Here is an 18,580-nt window from a genome sequence, read left to right on the forward strand (position 1 = left end):
CCGACAAAGTTACCTTCTTTACCCACCCTGGCGTTAAAGTCGCCAAGCACGATTTTGACATCGTGGCGGGGGCAGCTCTCAAAAGCGCGCTCCAAGTACTCATAAAAGACATCTTTGGTCACATCGTCCTTCTCTTCCGTCGGGGCGTCGGAGCAAATCAGCGATATGTTGAAGAACCTCGCTTTGATGCGAATTGTGGCTAGACGTTCATTCGCCGGAGTGAATGATAGTACTCGGCGACGGAGTCTCCCACCACGAATCCCATACCAAACTTGCGCTCCTTTGTATGGCCACTGTAGTAAATGCCACCAGGACCTACTCGTATCTGTCCTTGTCCCGTCCATCGCATTTCTTGGACGGCGGTGATGTCAGCCTTTATTTTCACGAGGACATCAACCAGCTGGGCAGCGGCACCTTCCCAATTAAGGGACCGGATATTCCATGTGCATGCCCTAATATCATTGTCCTTATTTCGTTTGCCATTGTCGTCATCAAAAGGGGGGTCTCTCATCCGAGGCTGTTTTAACGTTTTCATTGGTATTGTTTTTGAGCACTTTTGGGATCATCTTCGGGCGCGCACGCTCCGAATTACAGTCGCCGCGGAACAAAATCGGTCCTATTACTTTCCGGACAAGTGGTCGCACATATTCGCAAATGTAATTTTGTGTGCATTCGTATAATGTTTCTAAATTTGTCTAAACACAACTTTGTATGTAATTATGTACACTTATTGTTTCATGTGAAATATCCGTTTTCCCGGAAAACCAGTGGCCGAAGTTCACGTTTTGTCAAAGAGTTATTTATAAATTACAATGAAAGTGTCGTCTAATCTACCTACATGCGTGTCGGCATATTCGAGTATGACAATAACCGGTATACTACATAGTTTGTTCCTTTTCTAATATCCTTTCAATCTCGTCCGTATTTATTGCTGCTGAATAAAAATTTCCGTTCTTCGCGAAATTAATTGTGTCTTGTATAATTCTTGCAATATAACTTTTTGTTTAATCGTCCCAATACGTATAATAAATGTTTTCATCATTATTTCAAAGTTTTTTTTTTTTATAGTAGGAGGAAGCATCGAAAGCCGGAGTGCGGGACTTTAATCCGCTAAACCTAACCTACTCCCACCTCATGTCTCTCCCACGGGACCACTAGACAAAGTATTACTTCATGGGAGAGAAGAAGACTTTTAAGTCTCCTCTATTGCACGGACTGACTGACGCCTAACGCCTAATCTGTTCTAAATGTCTCAATTTTGTCATTATTTGATTTGCCGCTTCGCTGACAGCATTCCACTTTACAGAGGACTCGCACATAAGTGCTGTCAAATTTTCCACCGTGATACTACCTCCAGTGGTGGTTTTCAGCTTTTCCCTTATACTAGAAAACCGAGGGCAATGAAAGAACACGTGTTCAGAGTCTTCTATACACTCTGTACACGTCGGACAGTATTGACTAAAGTCATGACGATATTTGAATAGATAGCTTCTGAAGCAACCATGCCCACTGAGTATTTGGGTAAGGTGGAAATCCAGGTCTCCATGTTGCCTACCTATCCACGAGTGTATGTCCGGAATCAGTCGGTAGGTCCACCGTCCTTTGCATGAAGTTTGCCACCGCTGCTGCCACATTTCAATGCTTTTTATTCTCTCTTCTCTTTTTGCTGTGGTAGACGTCTCTGATAAGTTATATATTCGTGCGAATTCGTCTCCCTGGATGTCAATCGGTGCCATACTGGCTAATACCTCAGCAGCGTCATTTGAAATGGTTCGGAAAGCACTTATCACTCGTATTGCTGAAAGCCTATGCACTGTGTTAATTGGTCTAGCATATGATTTTGTTTCTAGCGCCTGTATCCATATTGGAGCCGCATACAGGATCACTGAACTTATTGCCTTAGCTATTAAACATCGTCGGCTGGAACGCACACAGCCTTTATTTGCCATCATTCTAGATAACGCATTAAATATTTTATTAGCTTTACTTGTCGCATTTTCTAAGTGTTCTTTGAACTTGAGTCTTGAGTCCACTATTACCCCAAGATACTTCAACTGCGGCTGTGAAGTAATCTCACATTCTCCTATGGTCAGCGATATTTTCTCCTCAATTTTCCTTGAGCTTATGAGCAGGACTTCTGTTTTCTGCTCAGCCAGCTCTAGACTCTTAGTAGTAAACCATCGGCGCAGACCATTTATGCTGTCATTGCATTTGATCCGGAGGTCATCCAGATGTTTAGCTACAGCTACCACTACGAGGTCATCCGCATAAGCGATTGTTTTCACATTTTTTGGTTGCGGTATTCTTAACACCCCGTCGTACATTAGGTTCCATAACAACGGGCCTAAAACCGAGCCTTGCGGTACTCCACTGGAGATAGTGTAGCTCTGAGTGCCCTCGTCCGTCTCGTATAGCAATATCCTATTTTGGAAATAACTCATTATAATATTTATCAGATAATGAGGAGCATCTATATCGTGTAGAGCTTTTATTATATTTGCCCATTTTGCGGAGTTGAACGCATTCTTCACATCCAGGGTTATTAGCGCGCAGTATTTTTTCCTGCCACCTTTCCATCTTTTTCCACTTATTGCACATTTTGCAGTATCAACTACTTCTCTTAATGCGTCAATAGTGGACTTCTTTTTAATAAAGCCGTATTGTCTCTCTGATAATCCGCCGGCTTTTTGGATTGCTAACTCCAAGCGGTTTCTTACAATGCTTTCGTACACTTTCCCAATTGTGTCGAGCATGCAAAGAGGTCGATAAGATGAAGGTTCTTCTGGTGGCTTTTTTGGCTTTGGGAGTAGAACCAGACGCTGTATTTTCCACGGATCAGGGAACACCTCTTCTAATATACACGCATTGTACATATTAACAAATAGGCTGGGCCTTAGAGTTATGGCTTCTTTAAGGGCTCTATTTGGTATACCATCTATTCCGGGCGCTTTAGAGTTTTTGATTTTTTTCGCAATAGCCAATAATTCGTCTTCTGTGACTAATAGGGGTGGCTCCGTAGCTTCGTTTCGTTTAATATAGGAAATTGAGGCATGTGTTGGGAATAACGCTTCGACAACATTTTTCATAAAGGATGCGTTCTTAGGTTGCTGAGACTTATTTTTAAACTTCGACATACAAATTTTGTATGCCGTTCCCCAGGGGTCTATGTTCGCTTCTTCACAGAGCTTTTCGAAACAGGATCTCTTACTACGGATAATGGCTGACTTCAGGAGCTTTTTTGATATTTAAATGATTCTCTGAGTCTGATTTCGTTATCACCTCCCTGGTTACGCTGTAGGCGGCGTCTAGCTGAGTGACAGAGCTTCCTCAGCCTGGCGATTTCGTCGTTCCACCAGTACACCGGCTTCCTATTTATATTGTGTCTCGTCCTGCGCATAGTTGCATCGCATGCTGCAACTAGCTCCTTTTGCACAGCGGATACTAAGTGGGCGGCATCTTCGCCTGATGCCTTTGCCGCACTCCAGACGCTTTCAAAAACGTTAGTATCAAAGTCTTTTTGCCGCCAACTTCGTTTTCGAGAAGTATTTCTACGACAGAGTTCCGTTTCCTGTGAGAACGAAACTTCGGCAATTATAGCCATATGGTCGCTATTTGTATACAAGTCTGACACCTTCCATTTAGTATGCCTGCTAAGCGCGTCGTTGGCAAACATTAAGTCTATTACTGATCCTTTATTTCCCTTTTGAAAGGTATTTTGTGTGCCACTGTTTAAAATCATAAGGTTTGTTTGACTCAAAAATTCTAGAATGAGGCGACCACGATGGTTTGTAATTCTGCTACCCCAAGCAGTAGACCATGCGTTGAAATCTCCCGCTATTATTATTGGGGTTTTGCTTCTGATTTCTAGAGACAACTCCAGGAGAAAATCTTCAAATTCGCTAATTGTTGCACTAGGACGAGCATAGCAGCTTACAAAAAATATTCCTTGTATATTCGCCCATGTAAAGCCATTATGGGTTTCATTGGAGCGAGATGTGAAGGCTTGTCCTTTGCAGGCCCATATTGCTGCTTTGCCACTTACATCTTTACACCAAGTGCTTTCCGAACGTTGAGAATATTGTTCGCTTAATATGGCGACATCTATGCTTTCTTCTAGCACCGTCTGTTTTAGAAGGTCTTGTGCTGCAGCGCAATGATTGAGATTAAGTTGCAGTATCTTCATTTTTTCGTTGACTTTAACATATCTGCGTATTTAGGACAGGCCGTACTCAGAACAGAGTGTTCCCCTTTGCAGAGCATGCAACTCGGGGAATTCGTGCATGTCTTTGCCATGTGACCTGGGGTTCCGCAACGAGTACAAAGGGATGACCTATCAATGGGGCTGCTACATTTGGGTGCTATATGTCCTAGTTTGAAGCACCTAAAACAACGAGTAATAGGTGAAAATTCCCGGAGACGACAAATAGACCACCCGATCTTTACTTTACCGCACTTAAGTAAAGTTTTGGCATCCTCAGCTCGTAGGCATATAAGAGCTATTTGAGTGCCACTTCGAGTTTTCCGCAAATTTTTTATATTTTGCTTCCCAAGGTTCTGGATCCCACACTCCTTGTGTAATGCCTCACAGATTTCTTCAGGTGTGGTTATCTCATCCAAGTCTTTACACATAATGGTAATATTATGAGTTTTTGGCTGTATTACGGCCATCTCACCAATAACTCCTTCTAGGGCACTTTCGAACGTGTCGGCTCTCTTTTCTGCTTGATTTTTTTGTTCAATTAGCAGGTCTCCTTTGAGGGTTTTTCTAATGTACCTCACGTTTGAACCCAGTTCTTCAAGCCCTCTGTCGCATTTTATTTTTTTCAAAATATCCGCATACGACGCTCCCTCCTTTTTTGTTAAGATTATAGCGTCTGGTTTCGATCTGATTTTTTTCACGATCGGTCTCTTCTTTCTTACGACGTCTACCCATTTCTCGCCAGCTCGCTTGTCTCCCACACTGTCTTTGTGCATGCATTCAGTGACCTCACTATATGTTGCTTGCACTTTATGACTCATGTTTTTCGGCTTCTTTGTTGGTGGCAAATATCCCAATACCTCGCGAGGTCTCTTTGGGGCATTTTTATCACTTTTGATAGGAGATACCTGCGACGCTTTTCCTACCATAACTCTTTTCGACGGGCGCTCTTGCTTTTCTGCTTTGTCATACAAGCTTGTGATACAGCTTATCAGATCCCGCATAGCTTGGTTAATATGTCTCTGACCAGACATCATGCTTTCGAGCTCTTTGATTTTTTTTCCCAGTATGAAGAAATTACTGGGATTTTCATTATTTCCATTATTTTGGAGCTGCTCACATTTGCCACCTTTGCCTGCTTGGTCGGGATTTTCGCATATTTTTGCTGATCCAGCAGCGGTGGTCCATTCAGGTTTGCCTTTTGGAGGCGTTCTCAAAATTTTTGAGTTCCTCCGAAAAGGATTCTCTGGTGTGCATCCCAAACTGTTCTCAGAGGCCATAATTCTGCCAGAGAATAGTTGGGAACACCTGTCAGTGGGTACGTTCAGTCTTTGCCCTAATAAACCTTACTTATATTTTGATGGTTGGCAATGCCGTAACCAAAGCAAAACAAAGAAGGAGAAAAAGGAGAAACAAAACAAAAAAAAAACAGCTGATAGACTAAGTCAAAACGGCAAAAAGGAATTAAGTGCACGTTTTGATACGCTGTTACGAGGGGAAATTCCTATTTATTTTTTGTTTTATGTATATAAAATTATCAAAAAAGGGGCAGGTAAGTGCCAAATTCTATTCTATTGAAACCAAATCAAGTACTTATCTAATTTTTGGTACTAGCATCCACTAAATCAGAGGTCCAGTTCCAGTCTCCCGGTAAGTCTCAAGCAAAAACACACAAAAACAAGTCTGCTACCACTTTAAAAATCACCAATTATTTCTGATGTTTTGGACCACTAAAAAACACGTCTGCTTTCACTAACATGCGATCGGCGCACCCCAAATTTCAAAGTTGGAATTAATTTGCCTTTGTTTGTTATTATTTTCAATTATGTCGTTGAGTATTGTTTTAATTTCCATCAGGTCGTCGTGGCCTGGGACTCCTGTGATAAATTTCAAAATCGATCCTAAGAAATCAAGAGATCGTCTTGAGCGTCTGGCTCGTCCATTGTTCAGTAGTTGTTTTGTGCATTGTTGAACAATGCTGTTTCTGTTGCGTCTTCACTAGGCATCTCTCCTTTATATTCGGCGATCTCGTAGTATGGTTTAAGTATTTTGCTTAAGTTCGTCATATGGAATAGGTACTCATGTTCTTGATACAAAAATGATGGGTCAGTCTCGGTTAGCACGTACTTCCGATCTTGTAAGTCGGTTATTTCCTGAGCTAAGGATGTTGCTAGGATTAATGTTAGCGTTATCTTCATCATTGTTTCTGAGGTTGTCCTTGTGTACGATCTTCCCTCCGTTGTTAAAATTGTGTCCACACGATTCTCTTGTACTGTTTTCTTCAAATAGCGTGGATTTGTTTTATTTCGTCGATTTTGTTTCACATAAACTGTTTGTCCTGTTTTATATTCCTTTTGTGTTCGTTTTTTATTGTGGTATGATAGCATATACTCCTGCTTATTTTCGATCAGTTCTTTTATTCCTTCAGTCTTGCTCCTTTCAAAAAATAATTCGATAGGTTTCCTTTTTGTGACGGCATGTATTGTCCTATTGTATTCTTTGATTGCGTTGAATAGTTCTTCAGTGGGGGTTGATTTATTTTGTTTAATGCGAATTCTAGAGATTTCCAGAATGGTTGAATGCAGCCGTTCAACTTGAGCGTTCGATGTTGAATGGTTTGCTGCGGTCAATGAATGTTCAATATATAGCCGTTGGATTAGAGCTTTTGCTGCTATGCTATTAAATATAGTCTCGTTATCTGTCATTAGTTTATTACAAAATGGAAATATTTGTATGAGTACTTCCTCTAATATTTTGTAGAATTCTCTTTTGTCGTTTATTTTTCTCATATATGCGTATTTTGAGTATCTATCTATGCATGACAGATACATTGTTCCATCGATTTCAAATAGTATGTCCATTTGTATTTGTGTGCCTATACCTTCGGGTATGGGTGTTTTTGCAAAAACTTGTTTTGTCGGGTGGCGTTCGTATTTGTTCTATTTACAAATACTACAATTTCTAGTTAGTCGGATTACATCATTTTTTATATTTGACCAATAGCAAGTTTCTAATATCTCTAATGTATTATTTTTTGCGTTTCTATGTGCTCTATTCTGTGTTTAATTATATTTTCTCTATCCTCTTCACTCGTAATGTCCTTTAATAGATTTTGACAAAAAACCTTTTTCTCTATATTAAATGAAGAGTTTATAATATCATGAATTTCATACCAGGTTTCTAGTGTAGTGTGAAATGCGGTCGTGATATTGGGTTTGATAATTTTCGTTAGTGTATCTATCAAGTCTTGTGATGTGATGTAATTAACATAAAATCTCTCGTGGTTTGCAAAAATTGTTGCTCTTTCTAATGCATTTTGTTCACATTTTTTTATCACAATTTGTGTTTTAAATTGGTTCAGTGGAGCGCTGACATCTTTAATTCTGATTGACGAGGATGATTCCTGCGAGTGTATTGAGTCGTTCGTTGTTACGTTTACTTGACGGCTGAGTGCGTCGGCTACTACATTTAAATCTCCTTTAATATATGTAATTTTTGCTCCGTATTCTTCTATAAAATTTTTCCATCGTTTTAGTTTTGAATTTGGGTTGTCCTCTGATATTGAAAAAATTAGGGATTGATGATCGGTGTAAATAGTAGTATTACTGGTGAGACCATACAGATAATTCCTAAGTTTCTTCAGTGCCCAAACGATTGCTAACATTTCTTTTTCGTTTGTTGAGTAATTCTGTTCAGTTCGCGTTAATGTACGTGAAATGAATGCTATAGGTTTCTTGCCTTGTGACAATACAGCTCCAATTGCATGATTGCTTGCGTCTGTAGTCAAATAAAATCCTTTTCCAAAATCTGGTTGGGATAATTCTATTTGTTCTTTTAGTTTATTTTTTAGTGTTTCAACTGCTTTAAGTGCTTCGTCATCTAATTTTACATGTACTGAGCTACTTTTATTCTTTGAAATATTACCATTCTCTCCTCGTAGGTAGAGTGTTAATGGTTTCATTATGGATGCAAATCCTTTTATAAATTTTCTATAATATGAGGTCATTCCCAAGAAAGATCTTAAGTCTTTCAAATTTGTAGGGGTTTTGTACCTATCTATAGCTTCTATTTTTCCTGGATCTACTATAATTCTACCGTTTTTAATTATATGTCCTAAAAATTCTGTCTGTCTTTGAAAAAATTTTGACTTTTCATCCGAGATTTTCATATTGGCTGCGTGTAAAGTGTGTATTATATTGGTGATATCTTTCATATGTTGTTCAGGGTTAGCTGAATATATTAGGACATCATCTATATACACGTATGCGCATACTCCTATGAATGGTCTGAGGATGTCGTCAACGCATCTTTGAAAGATCGACGGTGCGTTTTTCAGTCCAAATGGTAGTCGTAGAAATTCATATTTGGCATTATTTATTGAAAATGCTGTTTTTTCCCTGTCTTCTTTTTTTATTTTAATTTGATGAAATCCTGATTCTAAATCTAGCGTCGTGAAGTATTGTGCTTCTCCTAGGTTTTTGAGCATCATGGTGATGTCCGGAATGGGATATCTATCAGCGATTGTTTGCGCATTTAACTTCTGGAAGTCAATAACCATGCGTCTTTTTGAGTTGCCTTGCTCGTCATTCCCTTTTTTAGAAACTGTCCATATGGGTGAATTGTACGGGCTTTTGCTTGGCTGTATTATTTCATTATCTAATAATTTTTTTATTTCAGTTTCTACAAATGGTCTATCCGCTTGGGGGTATGGATACTGTCTGACCCAAATAGGATTATTGGTTTCTGTTCTGATTTCTGCCTCTACTGTAGTTACGTAAGGTAATGTTTTACTCTGGTCATTTCTTTTCATTAATTCAGTTATTTCTTTTTTATACATTTCTTCTCCTATCATATAATTTATTCTTGTTAATTTATTCTTTTTCACAATTAATACATTTCTTTCGGTATCTACCATTGCTTTCATTTGCTTTAAACCTTTAATTCCTATCAAGAAATCGAAATCTTGTAAGGTATCGAGTTCTAAAAATTCCATACTGAATCCTATTATATTCAGGGGTGTTGTGAAATCCAAGACAGAATTGCTTAGCTGTCAGAATTGCAAACCAATTCTGATTTAAAATGGTGTCACAGAATCTGATTGGATTTTCGTCTTTTCGAACATATGCAAAACCAATATTCGAATCAGCTGTTTACTTATGTGACAAATATTGTGAATGCAATTTGAATAAAATTTGAAATGAGTTCGGCAATATTAGCTTTCCTTTTATTAGAGGAAGAAAGAAATGAAAGAATTAAACGTAAAATATTAAGGGATCATAGTAACCCACTTGATGCCCCAAGGAGAATCGTAAGTAGAATTTATCTTGTATTTACTTGTGTGTTACTTTACGCGCTTACTTTACAGATTCATATCACATTATCGGCTGAATAAAGACGCATTTATTATGGTGTTAAATATAATAGAACCACATTTGCAGCCCACGACTATTCCACCGATAATTCAATTGGCAGCAACACTGCGTTTTTTAGCAGAAGGGGCTTACCAACGGGGAGTAGGCCGTGATTCTTGTATCAGTTTGGCAAGAAGCACGGTGTCGCAGATTTTAACAAAAGTGATGTGCCTCTTAGAGAATTACATTTGCGGTCAGTGGGTAAAACTTTCTATGGATGATAGCGAAAAATTGATTTCAAGAAATCACTTTTTTGGAAAGTACAAAATACCCGGAATAGTCGGTTGTATAGATGGAACACATATAAAAATAATAAAACCACCTGATAATGAGCATTTATATTTTAACAGAAAGGGATATTTTAGCATAAATGCGATGATAGTAAGTATAAACAATAAATTAATATTCAAACATATTTGTAAACCTACTTGTATATGTACATATATGTATTTATTTTTTCAAAAGATTTGTGACAACGATATGCAAATACGTGCAGTTGATGCGCGGTATCCCGGTTCAAGTCATGATGCATTCATCTGGGGTATGAGTCACGCTAAACAATATTTCCGTACACAGTATGAGAGTGGGCAGCGTTCATTGAGGTTGCTGGGCGATTGCGGCTACGGAATTGAACCATTTTTGTTAACACCTTATAGAGATCCACAGTTTAACTCAATGGAGTATAAGTTTAACATAGCACATACGGCTGCACGGAATATTGTGGAAAGGACAATCGGAGTTTTAAAGAGCCGTTTCCGATGTTTAATGTCCACATTACATTACCGCCCTGAAAAAGTGGTTAAAATTGTAAACGTCTGTTGTGCCTTACACAACATCTGCAGACGTTACAACATTGAATATAATCAGGAAGTAGTAATTCTTGCAAATGAGACTGACGATGGCAATTTTTTCCACTCTGATAATGGTTCAATGCAGAGCGAAGGCCGGAGAATAAGAGACGAAATAGCAAATACTTTGTAACTCAATGAATTTATTTCTTAATTTTAAATATAACAGTCTTCATGACTAAACTAAAATCAGCCTTATAAATTCAGGTACTTTAAGTATATTTCACAACCAGGATCTTTAATTAAATAATATACTTAATAATTAATCTTTTTTTTCGTTATATTGTCTTTTGTGTTCAAACTTGAGAACTTCGAGATTTAGTTGTTCTTTTTTAATCTCATTTTTTTCCACAATAGCTTTAAGTAATTGAGTACTTATACTTACAAACTCATCTTTCAATTCAGTAATAGCTCTTCCAACAGTTTTATTATTACTCTCTATTGCTTGGTATATACGCCTCAAGCTGCTAGCATTTTTAGATTGCAGTTCTATTATTTGATCAAATTTTTTCAATATATCTCCATTTTTTTATCTTCCTCATCCAAAAATCTTTTTAAGCGATCTGCTGTACTTTCTAATTTTTGCCTTTTAGGTACACTAGCATTTATTTCGTGTTGCCTTTGTGACGTGGAGGGTATATCGTCGGTATCTTTTTGTCTATTGGATGCATTACAACTCAAGTTTATATTTTGTTCCTCTGGCGATGAGGAAGACAAATCTACATTCACCCCTGCAATTGGTATATTTAAATTCTCATTCACGGGTTGGGTCCCAAGAGAAACGCCTAATATGCCTTCTATAGTTTGCGAAATGCCACAAAGACGCACAATGGTTTCTTCGTTTGGAGTGAGCTGATATTTTGAAAATGGGCCACCTCCTGTTGCTCGACTCTCAATTTTGTTGTGAGCTAATTTCCTTTTGATTTCGCTTTTCCACTCAGTTATAACCTATAGAAATAAGTTTAATTTAATTGCAGTTTAATTTTCACTGAAAATTACTTACCTTTTTCCACCCGTTTACGTCTTTGTGTGGAGGACCTGCAGCATTAAGGGATTCAGTTAATGCCTGCCATAACGAATCTATCGTCGGCTTATTACGTTTCGTAAATCCTCTTAAGATATCAGGATTTTTTTCCATAAATTCAATTATAATCGTATTTTGCGTTCTATTCTTATGTTTTCCCCTACAAAAATAAAGTTAATTACTTCGTAACAATATAATAAATAAATTTCTTAACTTACATTTTGTCAACCGTCTAACAACACACAGAAATATAAACTGAAAATTCAAATCTGTTGGCGATTATCTTCTTGTTTTATTTCTGATAGCAAAACCGATAAAATTGGTTTCGATGACACCCAAAACCGATACAATTTCTGTTTCGAACATCAAACCAATAATATCTGAATTCATGACACCTACTACGTTTTTTGATCGGTTTCAATTCTGATTCCGACAACTATCAGATTCCACAACACCCCTGATTCACTTTCTTTTTATATTTAATTAATGATTTACCGTGTAAAGTAGCGGCTTGTTTTTTTACCTTCTACTTCTATCCTTTTTGCGTGAGGGAATTTTGGATTAACATAATTTTCTTCTGCACCACTATCAATTAAAATATACACTGAGTTACCTTCTTCTGTGGTCCTTACAAGCGTTGGTAACCCATGCCTTAGAATAAAAAATATTCTTCCTGTTCGTATTCTGTATTTGATTGTTGATCGTGTGTAATTTGGTTGATCCGTTGATTCTTCGGTTGTATATTAGCATGACTTGTATTATCTCGTACTCGTTTGTATCCCAATGCACCTGCTACCTTCTTAAATGGATTTTGATAATTCTGTCGAGGCTGCGGATTTCGTGGTGGTTGTTGCTGATTCTTGTTGTAACCTTGTCTCGTTGGTCTACGGAATATGGTAGATGAATCGATATCCATTGGTTCAACTGGGGGTTGTTGTTGATAAGAATAATTATTCTGATGATGATTGCTGAAATTATGATTCTGATGATGGTTGTATCGTGGAATGTACTCGAGGTTCTGATGGCGTGAATCATGTTGCATTGTACGGGCGATACAGTAGACATCTGCTAATATATCTATCTAATCTATAGTGCAGGCTCGTGCATAGATGGCATTCTTGATAGCTACACTTCTCAGTCCAGTGACGAATGTTCTGATTGCTTTAGCTTGGATTTCTTGTGTCAATACTTGGATTATTCGTTCTTCCTTGTGTGTCATCTCAATCTTGGATAGCACTACATTCAATGCTTGGTTCAGATTGTCATAATATACATGCAGTGGTAGTTCTTTTTGTTGTATTTTCATCATATCTTCCTCCAGAACGTATATTGGTCGTTTGTCGGCATAGGAATCGTCTAGCCTATCGATGATGTCTTGGAAGTTTCTCTTTACGTTGTGGTTGATCAGGATCTGTGCTGCTTTGCCAGTAATTTTTCCTCTGATCATTATTAATGCTTGGGCATATATATTATGTCCTTCGAATTGTCGTATGTCTTCCATTAATGTGGTTGCTACTTTCCTCCAATTCCTGTATTCGTTGTAATCACCATTAAATTGTGTTAGTGTTTTAAACATATTCAGATCCACTTCTTCTGGTCTGGTGTAAGAACATATTTGTTCTGTTCGTTGTGGAATGGTTGCACTTCTTCCTAATTGTAGTTCGGATAACTGTCGTTGCAGATCGGCGACTACGTGGGTTAATGCAATTAAATTTGCTTGTTCTGTCATCTTGCTGGTTTATTTTACTAAAAATCGGTCTCCAGTTGTATTCTTGGAGCGCTGCTTGATATGGTATTCTTTCTATGAAAGCGTGTTGTTTGCTAAGGATGGTATATTGATCCTTTACTTTAAATTTGTTGTCGTATTAGGATTTTTATGTGAATCCCTTTTGATTGACGTTGTGTGGGATGATGCACTGGTAAACTTCTTGGATGGTTTAAATGAATCCTTTTTTTGTTTCCAGGGACTAGGTTCTTCCCTTTCAGGCAGACTGACTAAGGATATTATTGATGATCCTTTTTTGTTGCTGCCCCACGTTGGGCGCCAGTTAATTTATTTACTCGTTATGAATAAAATAAATATAATTTTAAGTCAGCCAATGAGATTGGTACTGACTGATCCTTTATTCGTTTAATAATTCACAGTATACACATGTACTTAAGTATTGAATATATTAAACTTAAACTGTACCTTTACAAGTGGTATACAGAACTTGTTACTCGGCAGTCGATAATGATAAAGTGACTTCGAGGCTATTGTTCCAGTTGCTTATATAGGCTATGCTTATCGCTGCTCATACTATTGAGATGCTAGTTGTTTACTAGTAAATATGATTTTGATGATTTTTCTTTAATGTTTACTGAAAGATAAGGTTGTGGTTAAAGGTTAAAGTATTAACTCGCGCGTGCTTATTTTGAAGGCAAACATGAAGAGGAAATTGAGAGCAACGTACTTTACCACTCCATGTTTACAAATTAGAGCGCGCGCATATATGAGAAGTTGCACTTTGCGTAACAATTGTAAAATTACCTAACAATTTTAAGTTTCTTTATGTTGGAGTTGTGATATATTTTTTTTAACCGGAAGAGAGAGGATATATTTATTCATTAACCCTGGGGGCCTATTCTGTAACTCGATTCGAAAAACAATTTACTCGAATTCGGATTTTTCATATTCTCTAACTCGATTTTCGGATTTTCAAGCCAATTTTCGAATAAAATATTTGTTAGCTTTTGAGTTGAAGAAAGCAAAAACGAAAATTGTACGTATTTACTCTGGCACAGGGTGGTACAACTTTCGGATAATTATAAAGTAGATACGAATTTCGAATAGAATACATTTTCGAATCGAGATACAGAATAGGGCCCCTGGTCGAGACCAACGGTCTGATACACTTAGTCGAGACCAATGGCGCTTGGCTAGGCCAAGTGGTGTTTACATACATTTGTATGGAAATACGTGTTGTATTTACGCTCATATATACAATATAGATACATTTTTGAAATTTCTTACCTCTCGATTTGGTTGAAATCAAATTGATTGCCTTGTTCACGCTTGACGTGGCAATAGCGTTCACAAAAAATGTAACATTTTAAGAAAAATTACATTTTTTCTTAACCTTTTAAAACGCTTTAGCGGCTAAAGTATTTGACCTAGATAAACATATGTACAAGCCAATTTGGGCATGTAACGAACATGAAAACAGATAAATCAACCGTGCGAAGTGATAGAAACATACCAAAGTTCATATATTTTCATACAAAATATATGGGGTCTAGCCAAGCACTATTGGTTCACTAAGGTGTAATAATATATCCTTGTTTCGTCCTTTTCGATACGATATCCTTGAATTTTTTTCTGAATTCTGTAGACAATAAAATTTTAGAAAACTACCTGGAAGCGCAAGTCGTTTGCTAGACTCTAAATATATTTAAATAACATTTAAAAACAAAATATGCCTGACCAGACCCGAGGGTCTCGATGAGGGTTAATTCAGTATAAACCTATGATATTACAGAGTTGCATTTATTAGTACTAAGGGTCGGTATTTCTTTACTTCAACACTTTTCATGAACGACACTTTTTATAATAAATATTTATAAATTAACTTTTTGTTGTTTACATTTCATGCAAACATTTTGATACATAGTTTCGTGTTTTAAATAATAGCAAAGAAAACAATTTTCTTTTAATTTTCAAAAAGTCCAAGTGACTTACAAATGTTAAGATGATTTTCTTTAGCAATAGCTTTTGTCAAAACATCTGCTCGTTCGTTAGAATATGAAACAATTTAATCTTGCCGCTTTCTAAATGCTGCCGAATAAATTTACTTTTTATATCCACGTGTTTTGTAGGAGATGAATATGAGTTATTCAAGGCTACTTTTACTGCAACCCAGTGTGTTTTTCCTGGATTTGTAGAAAAACGACTCAGTAGATTAACTGCAAAACTGATCTCAGATCGCGTAATTTGTGAGACGAATAATAGGCAACCAACAACTTGGATGTACGGTACTTTTGACATTTCATGCTGCCCTGTTTTATCTGTTGGACACATTTCATTACTTAGGCGTTGATTTGATACAAAATCAGTTACACAAAAATTATAGCCATCCTTCTTGGCCGCGATTCTTTTCGAACGTCTTAAGTTATGAAACTTTAATTTCATCAGAGTCATTTGCAGTTTCATATTCAGTTGAATTAGCGTCTACCTTATTATTCACTAACTGATTTTCGCGTTTGTTTATATATTCAGTGTGCATGTTTTCAACCATTGGCAATTCTTTACTCTCTTCTTCTACTAAATAGTCAATGTTGAAAGATTCACACCCGTCAGGAATTTCACAACAATAGTCCATTTCAATTACATTTTTATTTTCTGTTTCAATAAAAACAACATGACGACTAATTACAATATTTTGCGTTTTCGGATTGAACAGTCCATATGCTTTGAACGCATTACATTAACCCATCATTATGCATTCATCTGATTTATCATCCAGTTTCTTTCGCTTTTCACTTCACAAACCGGAAGTGAGAGGACATATTTATTCGTTAATTCAGCATAAACATATGATATTACAGAGTTGTATATGCTCTTTCTTTACTTCAACACCTTATAACTACCATAAATTTATAAAATGTACGACAAATAATAAAAAGTACAATAAATATTCTATATTAGTAATAATTTTTTTAATATATCTTTATAACAGCATTTAATGGAAATAATAAATTATATTTTTGATTTAATCTCATTTCATAATCTCATCATGCAGATACACGCATTTTTTGTTTTTTTTGCGGGTGAAGGGGTGGAAAATGCCTTCCGCATCATCGGTGCTATCGCAGCGGGATGTGCCACTTCTTCTTCTTCTTAATTGGCGTAGACACCGCTTACGCGATTATAGCCGAGTTAACAACAGCGCGCCAGTCGTTTCTTCTTTTCGCTACGTGGCGCCAATTGGATATTCCAAGCGAAGCCAGGTCCTTCTCCACTTGGTCCTTCCAACGGAGAGGAGGTCTTCCTCTTCCTCTGCTTCCCCCGGCGGGTACTGCGTCGAATAGTTTCAGAGCTGGAGTGTTTTCATCCATCCGGACAACATGTAGGTCACGTAGCCGCTGTCTTTTAATTCGCTGAACTATGTCAATGTCGTCGTATATCTCGAACAGCTCATCGTTCCATCGAACGCGATATTCGCCGTGGCCAATGCGCAAAGTACCATAAATCTTTCGCAGAATTATTCTCTCGAAAACTCGTAACGTCGACTCATCGGTTGCCGTCATCACCCAAGCCTCTGCACCATATAGCAGAACGGGAATTATGAGCGACTTATAGAGTTTAGTTTTTGTTCGTCGAGAGAGTGTGTTTACTTTTCAATTGCCTACTCAGTCCGAAAAAGCACCTGTTGGCAAGAGCAATCCTGCTTTAGATTTCTAGACTGACATTGTTGGTGGTGTTTACGCTGGTTCCAAGATAGACGAAATTATCTACGACTTCAAAGTTATGACTGTCAACAGTGACGTGAGAGCCAAGTCGCGAGTGCGACGACTGTTTGTTTGATTACAGGAGATATTTCGTTTTGCCCTCGTTCACTGCCAGACCCATTTTCTGGGCTTCCTTGTCCAGCCCGGAGAAAGCAGAACTAACGGCGCGGGTGTTGAGGCCGATGATATCAATATCGTCGGCATACGCCAGCAGCTGTACACTCTCATAAAAGATTGTACCTGCTCGATTAAATTCTGCAGCTCGAATAATTTTCTCCAGCAGCAGATTGAAGAAGTCGCACGATAGGGAGTCACCTTGTCTGAAACCTCGTTTGGTATCGGACGGCTCGGAGAGGTCCTTCCCGATCCTGACGGAGCTTTTGGTGTTACTCAACGTCAGTTTACACACCCGTATTAGTTTTGCGGGAATACCAAATTCAGACATCGCGGCATAAAGGCAGCAATCGACGAAGAGGTGGTGTGTGTCGATTCTTCTTTCACGGGTCTTTTCCAAAATTTGGCGCATGGTGAATATCTGGTCGGTTGTTGATTTTACAGGTCTAAAGCCACACTGAAAAGATTCAATCAGTTTGTTGACGGTGGGCTTTAATATTTCACACAATACGCTCGATAGAACCTTATATGCGATGTTGAGGAAGCTAATCCCACGGTAGTTGGCGCAGATTGTGGGGTCTCCTTTTTTATGGATTGGGCATAGCACACTTAAATTCCAATCGTTGGGCATGCTGTCGTCCGACCATATTTTACAAAGAAGCTGATGCATGCTCCTTATCAGTTCTTCGCAGCCGTGTTTGAATAGCTCGGCCGGCAATCCATCGGCCCCCGCCGCTTTGTTGTTCTTTAGGCGGGTAATTGCTATTCGAACTTCTTCATGGTCGGGATATGGAACGTCTGCTCCAACGTCATCGATTGGGGAATCGGGTTCGCCTTCTCCTGGCGTTGTGCTTTGACTGCCATTCAGCAGGCTGGAGAAGTGTTCCCTCCATAATTTAAGTATGCTCTGGGCATCAGTGACTAGATCACCTTTGTGGGTTCTACAAGAGTATGCTCCGGTCTTGAAACCTTCTGTAAGCCGCCGCATTTTTTCGTAGAATTTTCGAGCATTACCCCTGTCGGCCAGCTTATCAAGCTCTTCGTACTCACGCATTTCGGCCTCTTTCTTCTTCTGTCTGCAAATGCGTCTCGCTTCCCTTTTCAACTCTCGGTATCTATCCCATCCCGCACGTGTTGTGGTCGATCGTACCGTTGCGAGGTAGGCAGTCTGTTTTCTCTCCGCTGCGACACGGGACTTCTCGTTGTACCAGCTGTTCTTTTGCACTTTCCGAAAACCAATGGTTTCGGTTGCAGCTGTACGTAAGGAATTTGAAATGTCGTCCCACAGTTCCCTTATCGCTTACTTTTCATTGGTATAGTTTTTTTACGTGGCGGGTCCCAAACCCAGCGCACAACCCTATGTAGGGGATGTTTCGCCTTCTCACATTAGAATGTTCTTAGGCTACCCAGAGGATACTTGGTCAAAGACCGGAAGTAGTGAGCTGCTTGAGCCATGTGTAAAAGAATCGTTTCTGGCCACTCCCAAGTGAATGGCGAT

General features: G+C 38.4%; 3 protein-coding genes across 8 annotated transcripts in view; 1 reads left to right on the forward strand and 2 right to left on the reverse strand.

Moving 5' to 3' along the window:
- The window catches only part of LOC126764854 (insulin receptor substrate 1), a 256,071-nt gene that overhangs the window by 49,755 nt on the left and 187,736 nt on the right, over positions 1–18,580 (reverse strand). The window lies entirely within an intron of this gene.
- Positions 9,552–10,646, forward strand: LOC126764890 (putative nuclease HARBI1). Its single transcript, XM_050482557.1, has 2 exons — positions 9,552–9,990; positions 10,075–10,646. Exons 1-2 carry the CDS (start codon positions 9,604–9,606, stop codon positions 10,588–10,590), a joined length of 903 nt encoding a protein of 300 aa, XP_050338514.1. The 5' UTR covers positions 9,552–9,603; the 3' UTR covers positions 10,591–10,646.
- Positions 10,625–11,615, reverse strand: LOC126764933 (uncharacterized). Its single transcript, XM_050482610.1, has 2 exons — positions 11,461–11,615; positions 10,625–11,405 (listed from the first exon to the last, which is right to left on the reverse strand). The coding sequence occupies exons 1-2, from the start codon at positions 11,593–11,595 to the stop codon at positions 10,968–10,970; spliced, it is 573 nt and encodes a 190-aa protein (XP_050338567.1). The 5' UTR covers positions 11,596–11,615; the 3' UTR covers positions 10,625–10,967.

Source organism: Bactrocera neohumeralis, unplaced genomic scaffold (assembly GCF_024586455.1).
Source record: "Bactrocera neohumeralis isolate Rockhampton unplaced genomic scaffold, APGP_CSIRO_Bneo_wtdbg2-racon-allhic-juicebox.fasta_v2 cluster10, whole genome shotgun sequence".
In the NCBI taxonomy this organism is placed as follows: Eukaryota; Metazoa; Arthropoda; class Insecta; order Diptera; family Tephritidae; genus Bactrocera; species Bactrocera neohumeralis.